Source organism: Spermophilus citellus (assembly GCF_964194105.1).
Source record: "Spermophilus citellus genome assembly, chromosome: 13".
In the NCBI taxonomy this organism is placed as follows: domain Eukaryota; kingdom Metazoa; phylum Chordata; class Mammalia; order Rodentia; family Sciuridae; genus Spermophilus; species Spermophilus citellus.
In genome coordinates this window covers 96,373,480-96,398,961 of record NC_138193.1, presented here as the reverse complement: position 1 = coordinate 96,398,961, position 25,482 = coordinate 96,373,480, and the positions used below count along the sequence as shown (strand labels likewise).

Here is a 25,482-nt window from a genome sequence, read left to right as displayed (position 1 = left end):
CTAAATAGTTCAGGCTGGCCTTAAACTTGCCATCCTCCTGCTTCAGCCTCCTAAGTAATTTTGGATTGCAGGCAAGGGCCACCACTCCTGGACTCATGGACTAAATTTAGTAGTATTTTTTAGTGGATATTATTTGTATTCGGGTTATTAAACTATTAAATACTCATGTGCCTTGGTATAAATGTACTTATGTATACAACTGAAATGAAAGTTCATAGAGCAGTTTTTTCATATATATTTTGCTTTGTAGAATATGTAAAACTTTTGTCCTAACTCTGACCTCATTTTCCCCCATCCACGTACCTTCTACAGACTTTCTCTTCTGTTCCTTGATCTTGTAGATTTATATATTTCTCCCCCTTTTTCTTTTTAGTTTTTATGTAACTTTTGCAAGTAAACAGTAACAAACAGCTAGCCCTTCTTTTAAAAAAGAAGTATCTTCCTTTAAAGGTGGCCTTTAGGAACAGTAAGTCCTCCAGTATGGCCTTCAAGATTAATATATAAAAGATTTCTACTGTACTGCTTAATATGCAAGCACAGCTTATTAAGTATAATATTTCTTTCTTTTTTTTTTTTTAAGAAAGAGGGGAGAGGGAGAGAGAGAGAATGAATTTTTTTAATATTTATTTTTCAGTTCTCAGCAGACACAACATCTTTGTTTGTATGTGGTGCTGAGGATCGAACCCGGGCCGCATGCATGCCAGGCGAGCACGCTACCGCTTGAGCCACATCCCCAGCCCAAGTATAATATTTCTAATTTAAAGCTTTAGACTTTTTTGTTTCATAGTGCTAGGAATTGAACCTAGAGCCTCAAACATGTTAAATAGGGGCTCTACCACTGAGCTACATCCCCCACCCTTTCTGTTTGTTTTCTTTCCTTCCTTCCTCCCTCCCTCCCTCCCTCCCACCAGGGATTGAACCCAGAGGTGCCCAACCACATCCCCTGCCCTTTTTTCTTTTTAACTTTTTTTAGTAGTAGATGTATACAATACCTTAATTTACTTTATTTTTATATGTGATGCCAAGGGTAACCCAGTGCCTCACATGTGCCAGGCAAGCACTCTACTACTGAAGTATAGCCCTAGCCGCCCAGCCCTTTTTTATACTGTATTTAGAAACAGGGTCTCACTGGATTGCTTAGGGCCTCACTAAATTACTGAGGCTGGCTTTGAACTCATGATCCCCCTGTCTCAGCTTCCCTAGTTGCTGGTATTACAAGGTGTGCACCACCATGCCTGGCTTTTTAAACAGGGGCTTGCTGAGTCACCCAGTCTGGCCTTGAACTTGTGATCCTCCAGCCATAATCTCCCAAGTTGTAAAGATTAGAGGTCTGCACTACTTCACCCAGCTAGACTTTTTAAGTATTTTCTTTTTTTTTTTTATCTTTATTTTATTTATCTTTATGTAGTGCTGAGGATCAAACCCAGTGCCTCACAAACGGTAGGCAAGCACTCTACCACTGAGCTACAACTGCAGCCTCCCCAGCTAGACATTTTTAATAATTCCTGAGACAAAACATTGTGCATGCTTACATTCCAAGGAGAAAGAATCCAAGATAAGGGATCTTAGAGCTACCTATGGTAATTCAAGAAGGCTTTTAGCATGAAAAGCTCCATTACTCACAACTTAAAATACTTTGAAATTTAAAATTTTGTCCTTACCCTTAGTGCTTTGCTTCTCGTTGTTACTAGAAAGCATGGTGGTTTTTTTATTTCCCTAATTCAGATACATATGTTTTGATTTTTGTTCCATCATGAAAATGCCTGTTCTGTAACTGAATATTAATCTTGAAAATTTCCTTTAGTCTGTGCTAGAGCTTATGTCTTTTTCTTCTTCTTTCTTTGAATTATCTTCTTGTCTTGCTTTCTTTCCAAACAGAAGTCTCCCAACCTGTCTGTTGTGTAAAGATAGAAATGTGTTTCCCTTGGCCTGGGCATTTGTATCTAGGCCAAAATAGCTTTTTGACCAACGGAGAAGAGCTGTGTCTTTTAAAATCCCAGATCTACAGTTTTCACCACAATATACCTATATTGTTAGATTTTTCCATGGTGAGTGGTCCTGCCAAGAAAATCACCATAGTAAATAACTTCAAGTCTACCAGCTCTTTGTTTTTAGTTTTGAATGGGTGACCCATCAAGAATATCTGTCCGGGCTGGGATTGTGGCTCAGTGGTAGAGCGCTCGCCTAGCACGGGCACGACCCGGTTTTGATCCTCAGCACCACATAAAAATAAAGGCATTGTGTTGTGTCCATCTACACCTAAAAAATAAGTATTAAAAAAAAAAAAGAATGTCACTATCAATGTATGTTGTACAAGTAGCAGATTTTACATTTACATAGTCATCCTAAACCAGTAGTTTTGTTTTGTAGAATTAACCATTTACCTAAGGTACCAGATACTTGATATTCATCTGTGACTCTTATTTCCTTAGTCCCCACATCCAATTAATTATGAAGCCCTATTTATTGTTTCTCTCTCCAAAGCATCTAGAATCCATATATGGTTTTCCATCTCTAATGTTACCTCTCTACTTCATGCCATGATTACCTCTTCTAGTAGGCTTAACAGGTTCTTTCCCTTTGCCTTCTTCTAATCTCTTTCCACATAACAATCAAAGTGACCTTTTTTCAAATATAAATCTGATCATGTTTCTGATCCCCCCCCCCCCCCCCCCCCCCCCCCCCCCCGTTTATAGTCTCTTTGACTTTGCATTTAAATGAAAGTCCAAGGTCTAAATCTAAATTCCTTACCACCCACCTTTCTGGCTTCATCTTTTTGTGCCAGTTACTTTCCCTTGTGTATAGTTTTCAGCCCCAACTGGTTTTCTTTTAGTTTCATAAAAATGACAAGTTTTTTTTTTTTTTTTCTCTCCCAATTTCTATGCCTTGTGGACCTTCCCAACCCTCATCCCCTGCTCATAGCTAGACTTTTACTCATCATTCACTATTTTGCTCTAGCCACTATGGCTTTTTGTGCTACCTTGAGCGTGTCAAGTATGTTCCCATTTCAGGACCTTTGTACTTTGACTGTTATTTCGGCGTAGAATGCTTCTCATCATTCAGAGGCCTTCTCTCATTTAGATTTCAATTCAGCATTACCCTCAGAAAGGCTTGTGAGTAGTAACTTACTCCTTCCAGGTACTATCCCATTTAGTTTAGTTTATTTTTGTCATAGTAGTTTTCAGTATCTGAAATTACTATATTTAAAATGTGTTTGCTAGTATTCTCCTACTAGAATGTAAGTTTTTTAAGGTTGGGGATCCCATCTGTCTATTCTATGCTTATATCCCCATCACCTAGAGCAGAGCTAGACAAATACAGATATTTAGTGAATATTTGTTGGCTGAATGACTTTGGTTAGTTTCTGTTCATACTTCATTTCTCACCTTAAGCATCACTTCTATAGCGAGAGTCTCACTGACCGTCCTAATCTCTTACTCCATTTTCTGTCACTCCTCCCTGTTTACCTTGTTAGCATTTTATCAGTTTATAATTACTTATTTTTTTCCTGCCCCTACTGGTGTAATCTCTGATAGGGCAAGCTTTTTTTTTTTTTTTTAATATTTTATTTTTTAGTTCTCGGCGGACACAACATCTTTGTTGGTATGTGGTGCTGAGGATCGAACCCAGGCCGCACACATGTCAGGCGAGCGCGCTACCGCCTGAGCCACATTCCCAGCCCAAGCTTTTTATTTTTCAAAAAAAAAAAAAAAAAAAAAAAAAGAAAGAAAGAAAGAAAAAGAAACAAAAGAAAAAAATACACTATTATATTTTGGATGAAGGTAAGCATAATTTAAGCTCAAAGATATTTGGGGCATAGAGAAATTATAGTTCTTTGAGGAAATCCAAATCTTGTAAAATAATACTCAACATGTGAAATTTGACATCCTAATTTATAAAGTAAGTAATAACTTCATTGTGTTACAAAAAAATAAAAATAAAACACACACACACAGGGCTGGGGTTGGCTCAGTGGTAGAGCATTTGCCTAGCATGTGTGAGAGTGAGCACTGGGTTTGATTCTCAGCACCACATATTAAATAAAATGAGGGTCCATCAACAACTCAAAAAAAGTATACAATTTGAAAAAACACATACACAAAATTATGGAATATATGGGCTAGGATTGTGGCTCAGTGGTAGATCACTTGCCTTGCTCATGGGAGGCATTGGGTTCGATCCTCAGCACCACATAAAAATAAATAAACAAAATAAAGATATTGGGTCCATGCATAACTAAAAATATTTTTTAAAAAGTTATGGAATATGGGGTCTCTACTTTGAAGAGCAGATTGATATTGCCTCGGGACTATTCTAACACTATCAGTGCTTAGCTAAAAATAACTGTCAATGAGAGCAGCTTCACTGACCCCACTTATGGGACTTCGGCAATTAAGAAAATAAGCATTTTAATTCCCAGGAACACATCACTCCTTTTATAACATGTCACTGAAAAAGAGAATATTTCACAACATGTAAGAGCCAGAAAAACTAAATAGTTTTGAAAACAAGCTTAGAGATCTGTATTATGGTGACATAAAGAAATTGTGAATATGTATAATGTTTACTCTTTAGATATTCAGCACCTGCTTTTGCTTACTTGATTGGATTAGACTTCGACATAAGTGTGTATGCCAACCTAAAAATAATTTGACCAATGAACAAACATCTGTGGCTATTTTTAGCCCTGGGCAAGAAGTTGCCAATTAGCTAAGAGAGAGGCAAGGACCCTATTCCTTGGTTTGAAATAGATTGTTGATAGCCTTAACAGTTGGTAGGGACTGGTATAGTGAGAATCCAGGCAGGACTGAGGGAAAGGATAATTTTGAGATGAAGGATTCCAGGCCATGTTGTGGGGCAGATGTTGAAAAAGTACAGATGAAATAGGATACATAAAGCTAAAAATGTCTAACACATGGATCATAAATAAAAAGAGGGAAGATAACTAGGTATAAGAGATTCTGGAAGATAAAGGAGACAAAACTCAAAAGAACTGAGGGAGTAATATGCCATGGATCAAAAGAAACATACTTTTTAACACAAAGTAGTGATTACCTTTCTTTTGGAGGGGTCATTAATGTTTCAACATCTTTTATGTTGTATTTTATAACTAACCAGCATTTTAATATAAAAGCCCTTCTTTAAGTGCTGTTGATAGAAGTTTAGCTAAATAGAAGTAGCTTCTTTTAAAGTGAGTTCTTTCTTAGTGTAGAATTCAGTCATAGATTTGACTCTGAAGTGTATTTATAATTTTGCTTATTGTATAATGTGATGAATGGCAAAAAGGAAGCCTATAATAGCCAGAAAGTGTTGGGGGTGGTGTTCATAGAGTGCTATGGAAGATTCCTCTAAATAATTAAAATGTTTCTTATGCTTCCTACACTACAGCTGTTAGACACTACTGGAATTATCTTAGATAAGTATACTTCCAGCCTGCATTTTAAGTAGGAGATTTTACGCCCCCCCCCTCATAATTGGGGAGGGGAAGATAAGAATTATTGATTTATATGTATATTTTTTTAAAACCAGTTCAGAAAGAACTAAGTTATTTCTACTGTGATGAAACTGACCTTTGTTTTATCAGATTCTACTTATATATGAATATATATTGGAGATTGAACCAGGAGCACTTTGCCATTGAGCTACATCCACAGTCCTTTTTATTTTTTATTTTGAGAAAGGTTATTGCTAAGTTGCTGAGGGTCATGTTAAGTTGTAGAGACCGGCCTCGAACTTGGGATCCTCCTGTCTCAGCCTCCTGAGTCACTGGGATTACAGGTGTGCACCACAACACCTGGTTTTGTTTTGGTTTTTTTTTTGTGTGTGTGTGTGATGAAGATTTAACCCAGGAGCATTTTACTACTGAGCCACATCCCCCCGACCTTTTAACTTTTTTTTTTTTTGAGATAAGTTCTCACTAAATTGCTGAGGCTGACCTTGAACTTGCCACCCTCCTGTCTCTGCTTCCCTAGTACTCCTGCCACCTCCTCCTGAGCCACTGGGATTACAGGTGCGTGCTACTGCACCTACTATCACACTTGATTTAAGGCACTTAATATTTTATTTTTAGTTATAGGTGGACATAATATCTTTTTTTTTTAATGTGATGCTGAGGATTGAACCCAGGTCCTCGCACGTGCTAGTCAAACGCTCTACCGCTGAGCCACAACCAGAGCCCCCACTTAAAAAAAAAAAAAAAATATATATATATATATATATATATATATATATATATATATATTATAGTTATACATAGTTATAGTTATAAATGGACTTTTTTTTTATATATATAGGGTACTGAGAATCAGCCCCATGCCTTACACATACTCGGCAATTACTCTACCACTGAGCTACAACCCAGCCCAAACAATCAGTAAAAACTGTTTGTTGTAATAAGCAGACAAAATAAAAAAGTTAATGGGATAAAAATTGTGGTTTGCATATAAATATGCAAATACAAACATAGACATGTAAGTGTGAATGTGAGTCTCTTGGTGGCTTAATCTGATTTAAGAGTCATACCTAGAAGAATTGATAGCATGCTTCTGAGATGTTTAATTTTTTGAAGTGACATTTCTCTTCTCAGTTTTTTGGATAAATAATATATTATATCCTAACTATGCTTCTGCATACCCATGGCCCCACACACATTTTCAGCATAGCACACAAAATGGCTGTGTTTGAGTGAGTGATACTGGGACCAAACCTAGGACCCTAATACTGAGCTACATCCCTATCCTCCACAGAATGATGTTTTAAAACCAGATTTAGACCTTAAAGCCAGGTGCTGTGGTGCATGTTTGCCTCTAATCCCAGCAACCCTGGAAAGCTGAGGCAGGAAGATCATGAGTTCAAAGCCTCAGCAACTTAGTGAGACCCTGTCTCTAAATAAAATATAAAAAAGGGCTGGGGATGTGGCCCAGTGGTTAAGCACCCTGGGTTCAATCCCAGGTAAATCCTCCACCACACACACACGCAAAGACATTAATATATTTGTTTTCACAAAACCCTCTATAGACTTCCCATCTCTCTCTGAGGAAGAGCCGAGTCTTTGCAGAAGCCTATACAGTTAGCATTCCCTGTTTCACTTCCACATCTGTCTCATCTCATATTAGTCTCTTGTGTTGACCTGCTTAACTTATTCCTCAACTATGTCCCAGGACCTTTTTTTTTTTCTATGTTTTTTTAGTTGTAGTTGGACACAATATTTTTATTTTTTATGTGGTGCTGAGGATTAAACCCAGTGCCTCACATGTGTGAGGCGTGTGCTCTACCACTGAGCTACAGCCCCAGCCCTGTCCCAGGTCCTTGATGGTGACAAAAACCTTGAAACCTAGTCTACTGGCCAGTTTGGGTCTGCTTTTGACTAGCATAATTTTTAAAACCCCATTCTTGAGGATATCCGCAGGAAAAAGTGAATAATCTCAAGACTCTTGGTGGATGGGGAAAAGTGATAGCTTTCCACCAAGGACTTGATCTTGACATGGTCTTCATATCCTTGACTCAGGTTTAGTCACTGGGAACTCCTTGTCCTTGACCTTTCCTCTGAGTTCTGTGGCCTTAGCTGCAGTCTCAGCCTGCTTACTGAGGCTAAAGCCTCGGAATTGAGACTCCACTTACCCACTCATTTCCTCTAGGGTCTTCCACAGCACTGGCATCATCAGCCATTTGGTGTTTACGCAAAGAAAACTTTTTTCTTTTCTTGCTATATTTTTGTCTTATTGGCATTTATCAATCATCCTCTGATATTCCATGTTTTTAATTTGTTGTCTACTTGCAATAGAATAAATAACATTAAGGCAGCAATTTTTGTTTTGTTTACTGCTTTATCTTCATTGCCTAGAATAGTGTCTGGCATATAATATATGCTCAACAAATACTTGTAGAATGAATCAGTGGGATTTCTGTTTGTCTTAAAGAGTAGACCCATATATTTTGAGATGAAATGAGCATGTGACAGCTGACATTTTCTTAGGAATATGGAGAAGTACAGCCAGGTCTTTCATTTGGCTAAATGAAAACAATTTTCTTACCTTTATTACTGAAATAGACTGCACACAAAGCCTGGGCTTTCCCTGTGAAGCTTAGGCACAGATAAGTATTAACTTTAGAGCACTATTTATTTATTTATTTATTTGGTACTGGAGGTTGAACCCAGGGACCCTTTACCACTGCCACATCCCCAGCCTTGGTGCTTTCTTTCCTTTTTGGGGGTGGGTTGGACCAGTTGAACTCAGGGGCACTTGCCCACTGAGCCACATTCCCCAGCCCTGGTCCACTGGACAGGGGTTCTGCTTTTGACTGGCTAATTTTTAAAACTTCATTCTTGAGGATATCCCCAATTTTGATACTCTCCAAGATCTATAGCATGTGCATATAGGCTTTGTCTTTCTCCCTCTATTTTATTTAGAGATAGGGTCTCACTGAGTTGCTTAGTGCCTTGCTTTTGCTGAGGCTGGCTTTGAACTCACCATCCTCCTAGCTCAGACTCCGGTGGTGTTGGGATTATATCAGAAATCCACCACCATGCCCTGCTTTGTGTTTTGTTTTGGGACAGGGTCCTGCTAAATTGTTGAAGCTGGCCTCAAACTTGAGATCCTCCTTGGGCTGGGGCTGTAGCTCAATGGTAGAGTGCTTGCCTCACATGTATGAGGTACTGGGTTCAATCCTCAGCACCACATAAAAATAAATAATAAAAATATTGTGTTCATCTACAACTAAAAAAAATATTTCAAACAAATCTTGAGATCCTCCTGCCTCAGCCTCCCAGTTCATTGGGATTACAGGTTAGAAAACTCTTTTTTCCCCCACAATACCTTTATTTTATTTATTTATTATGGGGTGCTGAGGATCGAACCCACGGCCTTGCACATGCTAGGCAAGCGCTCTACCACTGGGCTGCAACCCCAGCCCCATTAGAGAACTCTTAATGCAATAAAACATGTGCAGAGGTAACTTATTAGGACATCTTTAAAACACAGAATTAAATTTTGAGTCTCATATAATGGCATTATTGCCTCTTTGTCTATTTTTATGGAAAATATGCTTCCTAATGAAAGGCTTTTAAGTACCTTCAAGACCACACAGCCAAAAGGGGTGGAATCTAAGGATAAACTTGAACTCATGCTTGTATCTTTACATAATGCTTATCACATAGACACTGAATATTTGAGTTGATGAGTAAAATTGGTAAATGAAATGCATTAAGTCCATTTAAAATGTGAAAGATGGGCAGGAGCCTGTCATGTACAGGCAGTGGGAACAGCTTGTGTAGAAAGCTGAGGGTATAGCTCAGTGGTTAAGCAAAATGCAAGACCCTGGGTTCAGTTACCAGCACCAACGGGGGGAATAAAGGCAAAAATACAAGCTTATGTATTTAGGGAAAAAATGTAGCTCTTATGGTTGGGGTAAAGGATGCCCAAGATAAAGGGAGCTGAAGAAAGGTATAGATTCTATATGGACTTATAAACCCTGGAGTGAGGAGTTTGTAATTGATTCTACTCATAATGTGTTGCCGTGTTGTCATTAGAAGTTGTTTTTTTTTTAAGAGATTGGGAGAGAATTTTTTTAATATTTATTTTTTAGTTTTTGGTGGACACAACTTCTTTATTTTATTTTTATGTGGTGCTGAGGACGAACCCAACGCCCTGCGCATGCCAGGCGAGCGTGCTACCGCTTGAGCCACATCCCCAGCTCAAGTTTTTTGTTTTTAAGCCTGTTATATTTTTAGTTTGTTGGCTTGTAATGGATTCTTCACATGCACATAATTTACCCATTTACAATGTATAATTCAGTGGGTTTCGGTTTATTTGTAAGGTTATGCAACCATCATAACAATTTTATCACCCCAGAAAAGAAACCTTATACCTTTCACACTCAGTTCTCCCAATCTCTTTGTCAGGGTACCTATTGGTCTACTTTTTGTCTGTATAGATTTTCCTATTTTGGTCATCTTTTACACATGAAAACATATTGTATGATTTTTTGTGACTGACTACTATCACTTAGCATAATGTTGTCAAGGTTAGTCCATATTGCCTTTGTATCAGTACTTAATTTTATTTTTTTTAATTTTTTTGATGCTGTGGGTCACATATAGGGCTTTGTACATGTTGGGCCTTTATCAGTTGACAGACATGGGTTGTTTCTATATTTTGTTAGAAATTATGTTGCTGTGAATATTCATATATAAGTTTTTGTGTGAACATGGTTTTATTTCTTTCGTTATACTTAGAACCAAAAATTGCTGTATTGTATGGTAGTTTCGTTTATGTTTTGAGTAAATGCCAGACTTCCATGATGACTGCATCATTCTACATTGTCACCAGTAATATATAAGGGTACTAAGTTCTGTCCGTCCTTACTAATGTGTTACTGTTGTTTATAGCCATCTTAGACTAACTGAAGTGGTATTTCATTGTAGTTTTTATTTGCTTTTTAACTTAAGACTAATGATGTTAACATCTTATATGTTTACTGGATATTCATATATCTTTTTTTGGAGAAATGTCTATTCTTTCTTTCCTTTTTTTTTTTTTTTTTTTTTTCTTTCTTACTGGGGATTGAACCCTGGGCCTTTCACATTCTAGGCAAGCACTCTACCTCTGATTCTTTTTATTATTAGGACAGGGTCCTTCTAAATTTCTGGCCTCCAATTTGTGGCCCCCCTCAGTTTCTTGATTACCTGGGATTACAGGCGTGCGCCACTGTGCCTGGCCTCCTTTGCCTTTTTTGGGGGGGATGTACCTGGGATTGAACCCAGAGGCACTTAACCACTGGGCTATAGCCCTTTTAATATTTTATTTAAAGACAGTATCTTGCTGAATTTCTTACGGCTTCTTTAAATTGCTGAGGCTGGCTTTGAACTTGCGATCCTCCTGCCTCAGCCTCCCCACTCACTGGGATTACAGGCATGTGCCACCACACCTGGTTTCCTTTACTCATTTTTAACTTTTCTCATTTGTTCTTTTGTTGAACTGTAAAAATTTTCTGCATATCTGCATATATGTCCCTTATCAAATATTGTAAACATTTTCTTCTATTTTATGAATTGTCTTTATTTTCTTGGTAATAGTGTCCATTGAAGTACAGATTTTTAATTTGCTGAAGCTCCTTTTTTTTTTTTTACTTTGACATATCTAAGAAACAGTTGTTAGATTCAAAATCATGAATAAATATTCTCCCTTTGTTTTCTTCTAAGAGTTTTAATAGCTTTAGCTTTTGCATTTAGATCTTAAATTATGTCAGGGTTTTTTTTTGTGGGGGTGGGTGGATATTGAAGATTGAACCCAGGGATGCTTTACCCTTCTTTAATTTTGAGATAGGGTCTCACTAAGTTGCCAAGACAGGTCTCAAGCTTGTGATCTTCCTCCTAAATTGCTGGGATTATAAGCATGTGCCACCATGCCCAGTTTAGAATATGTTTTAAGTTGATTTTTTTATGTGGTAAGAGGTAGAGATCCAACTTCACTTTTTGAAGTTTTTAAGCAGAAAAATGATGTGATCAAACATGTTTAAAGAAAATTATTCGTCTACTATGTGAGCCTTACATCTCAGAATCTTAGAATGCCAGCCAAAAATTCTGAAAAGGAGCAGCCAGTAACAGAACAGAGAACAAAAATGTGTTTCTCGAAAGTCATGAGTATAAAGTGTTTTGAGAAGAAAAAGAGGTCAACTATGTGGAATCATACTTAGTAACTCTTGGATTTGTCAAGCAGAAAGATATTGGAGACTTTTTGAAGAGCAGTCTTGGTGTAGGGTATTTAGTAAGAGGAGTTTGTTTAAAGTTGATTGAGGGGGCCTGGGGATACAGCTCTCAGTGCACAGAGCATGTGCTTAGCCAAGGGCAAAGGAATGAGTATGGGGAAGCAGCAGCTACAAGTATTCTAGAAAGTTGCTGGAGAACTGAGGGTATAACTGAGTGATGACATTTGCCTAGCATGCAAAAGTCCCTGGGTTCAGTAATCAACACTGTGAAGCTTTTATTGTAAATGTTGACAAGCTTATCTTAAAAATTGTATGGAAAGAGTAGCATAGGCTAAAACAATTTTGACAAAGTAAAATGAGTGAGGAAAATCATTCATCTGGCTTTAAAACATTTTATTTAGCTACAGAAAACCAAAACATGGTAAGGGGGGAAGGCATGGACACAGTAGGCATTGCAACAGAATAAAGAACCCAAAATTAGACTAAACTAGGGCTCTAGATTTTTGGCAAAGGTGCAGAAGTATGGTGTGAAACCGCTTTGTATTGAAGTTAAATCAAAATATGTGCTCTATTTAATAAACCTTAGACTTTTAGATACAAATGTGAGAAATCTTTTGGAAATAAGACTAAGAGAGGTCTGGGGTTGTGTCTCAGTGGTAGAGCACTTGCCTAGCACGTGTGAGGCACTAGGTTTGATTCTCAGCACCGCATATATATAAATAAATAAAATAAAGGTCCATTGACAACTAAAAAATATTTTTAACAAAGACTAGATGAAGAAAGAGTTCTTAGACATGACATTAAAAACTTGATTCATTTTTAAAAATCAGTAAATTGAGCATCATCAAAATACCTGTTCAGAAGAATAAAAAGACTAGTTACAGACCTGGAGAAACTACATATCTAACAAATGGCTTATATATGAAAAGAACTTTGAAAAATCACCAGTAAAAAGGCAAACAAGCAGCCGGGTGTAATCCCAGCTACTCTGGGCTGAGGCAGGAGGATTGCAAGTTCAAGGCCAGCCTGGGCAATCTAACCATACTCTGTCTCAAAATTTTAAAAAGGATGGGAGTGTAGCTCAGTGGTGGAGTACTTGCCTAACACGTGCAAGGCCCTAGATTTCACTCCCATCACCACAGAAATAACAACAACAAAAACCCATCTTTCAGAAAATGGGCAAAAGAAAAGAAACAGAGGATATATGAATGACAAGTAATTAAGCACATGAAAAAATATTCAACATCTTAGCCATAAAGAAATAACAAATAAAATAATGATGAGTTATCATTGTTTGCATGTACCTGATGAAAACAACTAAGTAACAAAAGCAAAAATAATGCCAACATCAAATGCTCCTGAGGATATAGAGAAACTATATCTCATACTTCGCTAGTGAAGGTAGTACATAGCAGCTACTCTGGAAAAGTTTAATGATTATACACACTTAAGATGTGACTCGGGGCTGGAGATGTGGCTCAGTGGTAGAGCACTTGCCTAGTTTGTGTGAGGCACTGGGTTCGATTCTCAGCACCACATATAAATAAATAAATAAATAAATAAAATAAAGGTCCATCAACAACTAATAAAAATATTTTAAAAAAAAAAGATGTGGCTCAAAAATAACATTCCTGGATATTTATCTCAGGGAAATGAAAACATGTCCAACCAGAAATCTGTACATGAATGTTCATAGAACTTTATTTGTAATTGCCAAGAACTGGAAACAACTCAAGTGTCTTTACATTGGGAAATAATTAAATGAATTGTGGCATATCTACACCACAGAATACTGCTCAGCAATTAAATGTGACACACTCATATTACATGAACAACTTGGATAGGATCTCTAGGATATTATGCTGAAAATGATAAATGCCAATTTCAAAAGGTAGCATACTGTGTCATTTCTATTTATATAACATTCTGAAGAATGATAACATTTTAGACATGAAAAACTGGTAATTGGCCCTAGTTCAGGGACTGTGGGAGTGGTGATGATTTGCAGTTCTCTGCTTGATAAAATTGCAGAGAACTATGTATGCACACATACACAAGTAAGTTCATAGTGAAGAAAAAAAAAACAAAGTCCGAATAATTCTGTAGATTGTACTAGTGTTAATTTCCTGGTTTTGGTATTCTGCTAGGATTTTATAAAATATTATTATTGGGGTGAATATACTATGTGTACAACCAGAGATACAATAAATTGTGCTCTATATGTGTAATAAGAATTGTAATGCATTCTGCTGTCATATATTTAAAATATTATTTTATATGTGTGTGTGTGTGTGTGTGTGTATATATATGTATATATATATAATCCATTGGGAAAAGCTGGGTAAGATGCTCAGGACCTTTCTCTACTACTTTTATAACTTCCTCTAAGACTATGATTATATTTTAAAATTAAAGTTAAAAAAAATGTTAGTTGGAAAGAACAGAGAAATTGTTAGTGGGAGAGATGTGGAGTTGTGGGTAGAGTTTATTTTTGGTTTTAAAAAAAAGACTGCTGGGCATTCTGATGCATACCTGTAATCCCACTCAGCAGGCTGAGGCAGGAGGATCACAAGTTTGAGGCCATCCTCAGCAATTTAACAATTCCATGTCTCAAATAAAAAGGACTGGAGAGGTGGCTCAGTGATGAAGAGTGGTTGGTGGTAAGAATGATGATCCATAGAAGAGAAAGAATTTGGTAATGAAAATGAGAGGGCATCATAACTGGAGCAAAACATATATTAAACCTTTGACATGAAGGCATTAAATAATAATGAAAATGCTATTTACCTATATCTTTCACTATTTATAAATGAAGTTATCTTTACAAATTTTTGTAAATGATCCTAAATGTCCTAAAATGTTGTCCTTAAATGTTCCTAAAATTCCACATGCTTTTGTGTTACATTATAAAAGTAAATGGTTAAATAAGATGGAATTCCAAGAATTTTTATGGTGCTTGCTGGTATATATTAAATAACTTCCAGAGTTTTATTTATCTCTTTCTACTGTTTTCCCTTCTAGATTTTCATTCACTATGGTTAACTCGTTAACTTCCTTCAACTAAAAGGTGTTTATAAATATATATATATATATGAAGAACCATATTGTTTGCCAATTAAGACTTAAATGAGTGTTTGTTCTGTTTTGGCTTTGTGGTAGATCATGGATTTTCAGGATTTTTTTTTTTTTTTTTTTTTTTTTTTTTTTTTTTTGCTTGGTTGCTTGTTTCTGTTTTTTGTGTGTGTGTGTTTCGTTTTGAGCAGGGGGTTTCCCTGTGCCCAGGCTGCTCTCTCAGACTTCTGGACTCCAGCCATCTTCCTGCCTCCCGGACTCCAGAGTAGCTAGGACTACAAGCACATTCAATTGTGCCTTACTAGATAGAGTATTTTAATCTCTATTTTACCAAACTATTCTACTGTTTGTCCTTTATCTGTAATGTAGTAATATCAAAATGCTTAATAAAATTATTGACTGTTTATTTCAGGGATACAGCAGGCCAGGAGCGATTTCACACCATCACAACCTCCTACTACAGAGGAGCAATGGGTATCATGCTAGTATATGACATCACCAATGGTAAAAGTTTTGAAAACATCAGCAAATGGCTTAGAAACATAGATGAGGTAAGACCTAGAAATCGTATAAATGCTTCCATCTTAAACTTTTGGCCATTCTATCTAAAACCCCATCCAAGGCAAAATTACTAGTTTATCCAGAAACTGTTCAGCTATCTTATAAGATGGCCCCGAATAGAAACAGCCAGTGCTGTTCTACAATGCTTGTCTCTGAATGAAAATTTTTCCAGTGATTACCCCCCCACACTTCTCTCAGTACTGGGGATATTAAACCCAGGGGCACTTTAGCACTTTTTTTTGTTTGTTTGTTTTTAAACCTTTTAATACTGTCTTGCTAAGTTGCCCATCTGGTGTCAAACTTGCATCCTCCAGCCTCATCTTTCTGAGCAGCTGGAATTACAAGCATGTGCCACCATACCTGGCTTCAATTTTTTTTTTTTGGTAATAGTGGGGATCAATCCCAGGCTTCATGTATGCCAGGCAAAGTTCTCTGCCACTGAACTAGATTCCCAGCCCTAGCAATTTTAAAAATTACTTTTAAGTTGTGGAAATGTTATATTGTTTCTAGGCATTTAAAAATACACAGAGTACTAATACTGTGAAAATCTTATAGAAAATAATGCCATTTCATTGCATGTGAAGATACCTAGTAAATTTATAAAAGCATATCTGTTCATTCTACAGCTTAGATGGCTTCTTTTTGGAATTATTGCTGCCTCCTAGCATTTGAATTTCACTATAAATAACTCTTTAAAGCACACTTGGACTGAATTCTCAATTACCATAACTACTTTGGCTATAGAGATGTTCACAAAGAGGTGCTTTGGACTAAAGGCCTCAGCTTTAGACAACTCCTTAGGAAACTTAGTTTCATGTTTTAGCTCCAATTTTTATAACATATGCTTTAAAAATTTTTTTGACAGGGTCTTGTTACTATTTGCATATTAAAACAACTTTGAGGTTTATGTTTGTAAACATACCTTGTTTTTTTTAATGTTTTCATGGTTAATTACTGAATTTAAATATCCTTTGAAATTACTTGGCACCTCTAATGTATTTAATAGCGATGGACAGTGTTTTCTATTCAAACTAGGGGCAGTTTTACCTTTAAGAGAACACTTGATGATATGTGGAAATATTTTTGGCTGCCACAACTGGGGCACAAGAAGAATGTTACTTGAATCGAATAGGTAGAAGCCAGGGATGCTGCTAAACATCCTACAATGGACAGAACAAACCTCTTGAATTATCTGGCCCAGATTGTCAGTTGTACTGAAATTGAGAGACCCCCTGATATCTAAACTCGTCTCTTTGTATTATTATCTTAGGAAATAAGTTGATTTTTAAGCTAGTTATAGTCTGGTTGTGTAATATATATGAATAGACATGTTTGTACTCCTCATAAACATGTCTCTGTGGATGTGTCTATGTGGTGCATCTACCAATTTGTCTTTGTGTGGTTTTGCCTGAAATGATTGTATAGGTTTTGTGCATTTCAATGAAAAAGATTTAAATGCTTATTGGCATAAGAAATGTATGAAAAAAGTCCTGTATAGTCTGAATGATATGGTTCCCAGTTTGGCAGTGAAGCCTACATTAACCTCACGGTGCTTGATGCATTAGTATTGCTGTAATCTTAGCTGTAAAGGTTTGTTCAGTGCTGTTTTGAACTTTTAAGTTCTTGTGTTTGTTATTTAGAGAAGAATATTCCAGCTGTTTTTTATGTTTTTTCTTTTTTATTGTTTTTTTTATTTTTTTATTTTTATTTTTTTAGGTGTAGATGGACACAGCACAATGCCTTTAATTTTATGTGGTGCTGAGGATAGAACCTGGGTCCCGCCCATGCTAGACGGGCGCTCCACCGCTGAGCCACAATCCCAGCCCCTTAGGTTTTTTCTTAGCCCCACTACAGATCTCTTTTTTTACTATGTAAAAGGAACAATAATATTTTGGGGAAAAAATATGAGCCAAGAAAATACTTAGTTTCCTAGACTAGTAGGAATGTGTTATTATTTAATGAACTCAGAAATATATCTTTCTTGGATAATGTTAATAGTTTTTCATTTCTGAATTTGAAAACATAACCTTTTTTAAAAAGATGGGGATGGGCATGCTGGCACACACCTATAATCCCAGTGACATAGGAGACTAAGGTAATAGGATGGCAAGTTCAAGGTCAGCCCTTTAGTGAAACCCTTTCTCAAGCTAAAAATAAGTAAATAAAAAAGCCCGGGGATGTGGCTCAGTGATAAAGTGCCCCTGGGTTCAACCCCCCAGTACCAAAAAAAGTAGTTAAGGAGCCAATAACTAATAAGTAAGTTCTATTACTAAAATATAATACTTTGAAAAGAATTTCTGATAATTACAACATCTAGCTAAGTCATATAACATGTTATATAAAATTCAGTGCCTTGCTTATATAGGTTGCTAGTCATACTAAGAATGAACACCATTAATGCAACAGAAGCTTTTTAACTTCCTAGTGAAATTTTTAACAATAAGTATGGGGGGGGGCTGAGGTTGTGGCTCAGCGATAGAACACTCGTTTTGTACGCGCAGGACCCTGGGTTTGATCCTCAGCACCATGTAAAAAATAAATGAGTGAAATAAAGGTATTGTGAATTAAAAAAAAAAAAAAAAAAAAAACAATAAGTACAGCCTACCGTGAGTCAGTACAAATGCAATTCCAAATTTCCTGTCTGAGGGGGGAAAAGTATATGCACCAATTCTAAAGAGAAAGGAATGGTTTAGAAGTCTTCCAGATCATTGCTAATGGTTTTAATGACAACTGAATTGGACTTAATTTGAACTTTCCCCCCATGCCCTCTTTGGGTAAGAGGTTCCTAACCCCATCAGGAAGCAAGGCTAATAAATAAGTGGTTGAAAAGGAACTTGTACCGCAAGTCTGGGCATAGGCTAGTCCATTTTAATTTGCGCTAAAACCTGAAGGAAACTCACCCTGATCCCACGATGTGATCACCACTGTCTTTTATGGAATGGTGCTGCTCTGGGACTGACGTTGACAGTTTTGGGCTCTAAGGTCTAATTTTTGGTGATATGTTTATTTAGAATTCTTGAAGCCCCTGAAGTACATCCACAGATTCCAAATGAAGAGTGCCTCTTAACAATTTTAGCACATTGCACATAGAATCCCTAGATCGTTTCTTTATAATATTTTGTATTATTAATTTCTTTCTAACCTTAGATATGCTGTTTTATGTTATGAAGTAACTGAACTGCAGTCATTTGGTGTTTTTTTGTTTTTAAACACTTTTTTTAGGCCTGGGAACAGAGCTCAACGGTAGACCACATGCTTACATGTACAAGGCCCTACCTTCAATCCTCAGAACCATAAAAACAACCAACCACACAACCTACTTTTATTGTGGTTGATATATATGATCATTTTTTGGTAACAAGTTCATTGGTATTAACAATAGATTTTACTGTTGTTCAGCTATCAACATCTTCTCTAGAATTTTTTCATCTTCCTAAACTGATATCTATTAAACAATAACTCCTGTTTCCCCTTTCTCTCAGCCCCTGTCATTCTCTTTTCTGCCTCAGCTATTACAGGTACTTCATATAAGTGGAGTCCTACAGCATTTATTCTTTTGTAACCAGTTAATTTTATTTACCATAAAGCCTTGAAGGTTCATCTATATTGTGATATGTGTCAGAATTCAATATTCCATTGTATGTGGTGTGTGTGTCACATTTTGTTTATTCATTCATCTTTGGATACTTGGATCATTTCTACTCTTTCACTTTTGTGAATAATCCTACTATGAACATTGGTGTACACATCTCTGCTTTGGTCCCTGCTTTAAATTCTTTTGGTTATATACCTAGACGTGGAATTGCTGGATCATTTGGTGATTCTATATCTAAAATATAATTTTTAAAATATATATTTTTAACATCTAAATATGTTTTTTAAAAAGAATAAATATAGATTTTAATTTCTCCACATCCCTGTCACCACTTGTTTTCTTTTTTCTTTTCTTTCTTTTTTTAAATTATTAACACTTCATTTCTGTTGTTCTTTTTAAATACTGTACTAAGTGGCATCTCATTGTGGTTTTGGTTTGCGTTTGCCTAATGATTATTGATATTAAGCCTCTTAAGCCTCTTTTCATGTGCTTATTGTTCATTTTTTTTCTTTAATTTTGTTTTAGACATTGATGGACCTTTATTTTATTGATTTATTTATATGTGGTACTGGGAATTGAACCCAGTGCCTCACACATGCTAGGCAAGTGCTTTACCACTGAGCCACAACCTCAGCCTTATCCCCCCACCGCCCCCCTGTACTTGGGATTAAACCCAGAAGTGCTTTACCACTGAGCCACATCCAGAGCCCTTTTTTTAGGGGGGGGGGGGAATATATATATATATATATATATATATATATATATATATTTTTTTTTTTTTTTAGGTGTAGATGGACACAACACAATGCCTTTTTATTTTTATGTGGTGCTGAGGATCGAACCCGGGTCCTGCCCGTGCTAGGGGAGAGCTCTACAGCTGAGCCACAATCCCAGCCCCTCCAGAGCCCTTTTTATGTTTTATTTTCAGACAGGGTCTCACTAAGTTGAGCAGGGGCTTACTAAATTTCTGAGGCTGGCCTTCAACTTGCAATCCTCCTTTCCTAGGCCTCCCAAGTCTCTGGGATTACAGACATAATACCACCACTTCAAGCTGTTTATCTTTTTTGAAGAAATATCTGTGCAGGTTTTTTGCTTATTTTGTTTTGTTTTATTTTATTTTATTTGCTACTGCAGAATGAACCTAGGGGCACTTAACTACTGAGCCACATTCTCAGCTGTTTTTTGTATTTTATTTAGTGACAGAGGATCTTGCCAAGTTGCTTAGTGCCTCACTAAGTTGCTAAGGCTGACTTTGAACTCGCAGTCCTCCTGCCTCAGACTATCAAACTGCTGGGATTGCAGGTGTTGCCACTGTGCCCAGCTTTGCTTATTTTTTTAATCGGGTTGGTTTTTGTTGTTGAGTTTTTTAAATACTAATCTCTTATCAAATGTATGATTTGCAAATATTTTCTCCTTTTACTGGTTGTCTTTTCACTGCCTTGATGGATACTTTGTTGTGCCAAAGCTATTAGTGTGTATGTTTGCCTTTATGCCAATACCACACAGTCTTGATTTAGTGAGAGAGAGAGAGAGTGAGTTTGTGTATGTGTGTGTGTGTGTGTGTGTGTGTGTGTGTGTGTTGGGGATTGAACCCAGTGCCTCACTGAGCACATGCTCTGCCACTGAGTTTCATCGCAGCCCTATATATATATATATATTTAAGGTTAAAAAAAATGGCTCTTTAAATTACTCTGACAATTATTAGTTTTAAAATAATGGGTTTCATTGTAGCATATTTACAGTATTTTAATTTATACATGTATATATATATTTTCTCATTGTGGGCTATTTGAAGCCCTTTTAGATTCCATATGAATTTTAGGATGGATCTTTCTATTTTGTGGGAGAAATAGCATTGTGATTTCAATGGGGGTGACCTTTTGTTTTTAACTGATTTTACTGTGTGGGAGCTTCTTGTAATCCAGCAGTGGTAGTTATTTCACACTCTAAGGACCCCATAAAATTTTAAATTAGAACTTTTATAAGGTAGTGTGTATTATAAAATCTAATATCATGATCCAGCTTGGGTTTAGATTATGTATAGGATTTCCAGTGACACAGTTTTACGTGTGTCACCTTTTTTGTTGAGACTATATCTAGAAAGTAGACAGCCTCCCCTAGGGGGAAATAACATTTGTCATGGATATTTCTTAGGAATTGTATCTCTTTTGCTAGGTAATTTTAAGAGTTTGTGTAGGCTTTTAACAAATTTTAGGGTAATTTCTTTAAAACTTTTATATTATGAAAATGACACTAGTTGAGAAAAATAAAGTCATGTTTGGAAAATATCAAGTCATGATTCATGTAGTGTGTAAAAGTAGAATTTCATTTCATTTTAGCACGCCAATGAAGATGTGGAAAGAATGTTACTAGGAAACAAATGTGATATGGACGATAAAAGAGTTGTACCTAAAGGCAAAGGAGAACAGGTAAGAGTCTTTTATTGAAATTGACATATTGTTCTTTTATTTTTTTTGCAATACTGTGGATTGAGCCCAGGTGTAATCTACCACTGAGCTACACCCAGCACTTTATTTACTTGTTTGTTTGTTTTGTGTTTTCCTTTTTGGAACCGGGGATTAACTCAGGACTTTTGTGCATGGAAGGCAAGTTACATCCCAGCCCTTTTATTTTATTTTGAGATAGGGTCTCTGCAAGTTGGCTAGGCTGGCCTCAAACTTGTGATCCTCTTGCTTCAGCCTCCTGAGTCATTAGGATTACAGGCATGCACCACCGTGCTTAGCAATGCTGGCCTTTCATTGTGGAGATAATTCTGTATTTGATTGTCTTGATTCTGGTGGTGATGGAGTACACTAAGCTAGTCACATAGTTTTTAAAATGCTTGTTGAAAACAGTAGCTTATCTTTTGAGTGAATATTTTTCAGTACATATCCAACATATATAGGATAATCAGATCTGGGTCTATATAGCATTTTTAACTTTGTTTAAGCTATAGAAGGAAAAATACAAATCAAGAATTCTTAGTTTTTCATCTTAGCACTTTAAAGAAATGTACCAATTAGTGTGATTCCAAAGTTTGAAAATCAAAAGCCTATATGTGTGGGGAAAGTAGGGAAAGTAGTTCAAGAGATTAGACAGGAATGAAATGAAGGGGAGGAAGGATAGGAATAGGAAAGACAGTGGAATGAATCTGACTTACCTTTTCTATGTACACACATGAATACACTACAGTGAATCTGAACATTGTGTACATCCACAAAACTGGGAGTCTAATTAGAATAAGATATACTCCATGTTTGTATAATTATGTCAGAAATAGATTCTACTGTCATGTATAACTAAAAAGAACAAAAAACAAAAGCCTATATGTAACAGGCAGAAATTAGATAAGTCACACAGACTTTCTAATTTAAGTTTGCTCCTAGAGTGAAATATATGATTTAGAATATCTGAAATAAATTCTTGGGGTAAGAAGAGGGTTATTTTGATTACTTCTATTTTGTTTGTTTTTTGAAAGAGTTTGACTCAGATGCTTTATATGCTCTATCTGAGACTGTTGTCTTCAGAATAAAATTAGTATTTTCTAAGATGTTACATCAGTTGATGTTGTAACCACTTGACAACCCATATGTGATAATTTTACAGTGCTATTTTGCTTCTATTTTAGATTGCAAGGGAGCATGGTATTAGATTTTTTGAGACTAGTGCAAAAGCAAATATAAACATTGAAAAGGCTTTCCTCACATTAGCTGAAGATATCCTTCGAAAGGTAAGTTCTATTTATTTATTTATTTTTAGTTGTTGATGGTCCTTTATTTTATTATTTATATGTGGTGCTAGGAATCGAATGCAGTGCCTCACATGTACAAGACAAGCACTCTACCTCTGAGCTACAATTCCAGCCCCTAAGTTCCTATTTTTACTTTGCTGGGTGTCTCAATGGAATATTTTTTTAAATAAGATTATTTTAAGTGGTGCTGAGGATCAAACCCAGTGCCTCATGCATTCGAGGCAAGCACTCTACCACTGAGCTACAACCCAGCCCCTCTTATCTTTTCAAAAATACTGATTTATGTGCGAAATTTGGGTTTGGGTGGTGTTTTTTTCTGTACCCATTATCCTCTGAAGGGAAGTAAGGAATTTCTAGCTAGATTGCTAAAAGCCATTAGAAATCTGACAGATCTAGTCAGAACCAACAGTTGCTATCTGAGCTCTCATAGCTACTCTCCAATCCCCGGGTTCATATTTCCAGCTTTGTGTGTGTGCATACGCGCATGTGCACTGGAAACCAAACCCAGGATTTGCTAGGCAAGCACTACCACTGAACGACACCCCCAGCCTAGCCCCTTGATTCAACTTTTTCACTCTTGAACTTGTTTCTTTCTTTTATATGAACCCTCTTTCTCTTTCTCACCCTCCCCCAGTACTAGGGATTGAACCCAGGAATTTTTAGCACACAGCTACATCTCCAGCCCTTTTTATTTTCTATTTTGAGACAGGGTCTCACTAAATTACCCAGGCTGGCCTCAAACTTGCATCCTACTAACCCAGCTGGAATACAAGCATGGGAGCTATGCCCAAGTGGATTTGTTTTGATAATTCAAGATAAGAAGTGAATCTAAAGTGATACATACACAACAGCTCAGGAGGCTGAGGGGAAGATTGCAAGTTTGAGGCCAGTCTGAGCGAAGTAGTAAGACCTGACTCAAAACAAAAATTTTATAAAGGACTGGGGATGTAGTTCAGTGATGGAACACCCCTGTGTCCAATTTTTTTTCATCAAACAATCTAAAAAAAATTATTTAACAAGTAGGTAAAGATAAAACCTGTTAGAATTCCTTGAAGGTGAAAATTAAATTCGAAAAAGTAGAGTAGAAAAATACTATATTGGCTAGGGAAAACAGATATTTAAAATAAAGAGAATAAAAGCAGCAGAAAAATGTTTTTTCTTAATCAGTGGAAGATAACTTGGTATTTCAGAGATTGATGGGTAAGGATGAAAAATTACAGTCCAGGCTAGATAGGCAGAATATGACTGACAGGAGTCATCACACAAGTTACTGGAATACCCTTGTTTCTGGGCATTTTGGTCTTCCTAATTTCTTCCTGTCTGTACTATGAAATATGATCTTCTTGGCATTTCTTTGAATAGTATTATATTATCATTATATAATTTGTGTTCTGTTGAGGAAGAGCTTCCTTATTATCATATAAAAGTTAAGGTATAGATAGAGGCATAAAGATCTCAGACTAGCCATGCATAGTAGCACACACCTGTAATCCTAGTGACTTGGAAGGCTAAGGCAGGAGGATCCCAAGCTCAAAACCAACCCCAGCAACTTAGTGAAGCCCTAGGTAACTTAGCAAGACCCTCTCTCAAAAAGGGTTGGGGATGTGGCTCTGGTTAAGCACTGCTGAATTCAGTCCCCAGTTGGGGATGGGGGATCAGGTAGCTTTTTGTTCTTTTCTTTTCTCTTCTCTCTCTCTCTCTCTCTTTCTTTCTTTCATTTTTTAAATACATGACAGAGGAATGCATCACAGTTCTTATTACACATATAGGAGCACAATTTTTCATATCTCTGTATATGAAGTATGTTCACACCAATTTATAATGTCTTTATACATGTACTTTGGATAATGATGACTATCACATTCCACCATCATTGCCAACCCCCTGCACCCTCCCCTCCCCTCCCACCCCTCTGCCCTATCTAGAGTTCGTCTGTTCTTCCCATGCTCCCTTTCCCTATTCCACTATGAGTCAGTCACCTTATATCAGAGAAAATATTCACAATTTGTTTTTTGGGGGGGGATTGGCTAACTTCACTTAGCATTATCTTCTCCAGCTACATCCATTTACCTGCAAATGCCATGATTTTATTCTCTTTTATTGCTGATTAATATTCCATTGTGTGTATATACCACATTTTTTAATCCATTCATCTACTGAAGGGCATCTAGGTTGGTTACATAGTTTAGCTATTGTGAATTGTGCTGCTATAAACATTGATGTGGCTGTGTCTCTGTAGTATGCTGTTTTTAAGTCCTTTGGGTATAAACCAAGGAGAGGGATAGCTGGGTCCAAATGGTGGTTCCATTCCTAGTTTTCCAAGGAATCCATACTGCTTTCCATATTGGCTGCACCAATTTGCAGTCCCACCAGCAATGTATGAGTGTGCCTTTTCCCCCACATCCTCGCCAACGCTTATTATTGTTTGTCTTCATAATAGCTGCCATTCTGATTGGAGTGAGATGGTATCTTAGAGTAGTTTTGATTTGCATTTCTCTAATTGCTGTTTTTGTTCGTTTCATACACATACATATTCTTTGCAATAAAGTTATGTGTTAAAACATCAAATGTAATTTTGCTTCACATTAGAATTAAGTTTAGATTGAAAGCAGTTTAAAGTATTTTAACCTTGTGGTGTGCGATGGCACATGCCTGTAATCTCTGCAATTTGGGAGGCTGAGACAGAAGGATCACTGGTTCAGAGCCAGCCTCAGCAATGGTGAGGAGCTAAATAACTCAGAGAGACCCTGTCTCTAAGTAAAATACTAAATATTAGGGCTGGGGATGAGGCTGAGTG

General features: G+C 36.7%; 1 protein-coding gene across 1 annotated transcript in view; it reads left to right on the top strand.

Annotated features, from left to right (window-relative positions):
• Positions 1-25,482, top strand: part of RAB10 (RAB10, member RAS oncogene family) — a 101,937-nt gene that overhangs the window by 72,560 nt on the left and 3,895 nt on the right. The window contains exons 3-5 of the mRNA XM_081264104.1: positions 15,191-15,329; positions 21,274-21,363; positions 22,563-22,664. Coding sequence (XP_081120230.1) covers positions 15,191-15,329; positions 21,274-21,363; positions 22,563-22,664 — 331 coding nt within the window. The remainder of the gene's footprint in view (positions 1-15,190; positions 15,330-21,273; positions 21,364-22,562; positions 22,665-25,482) is intronic.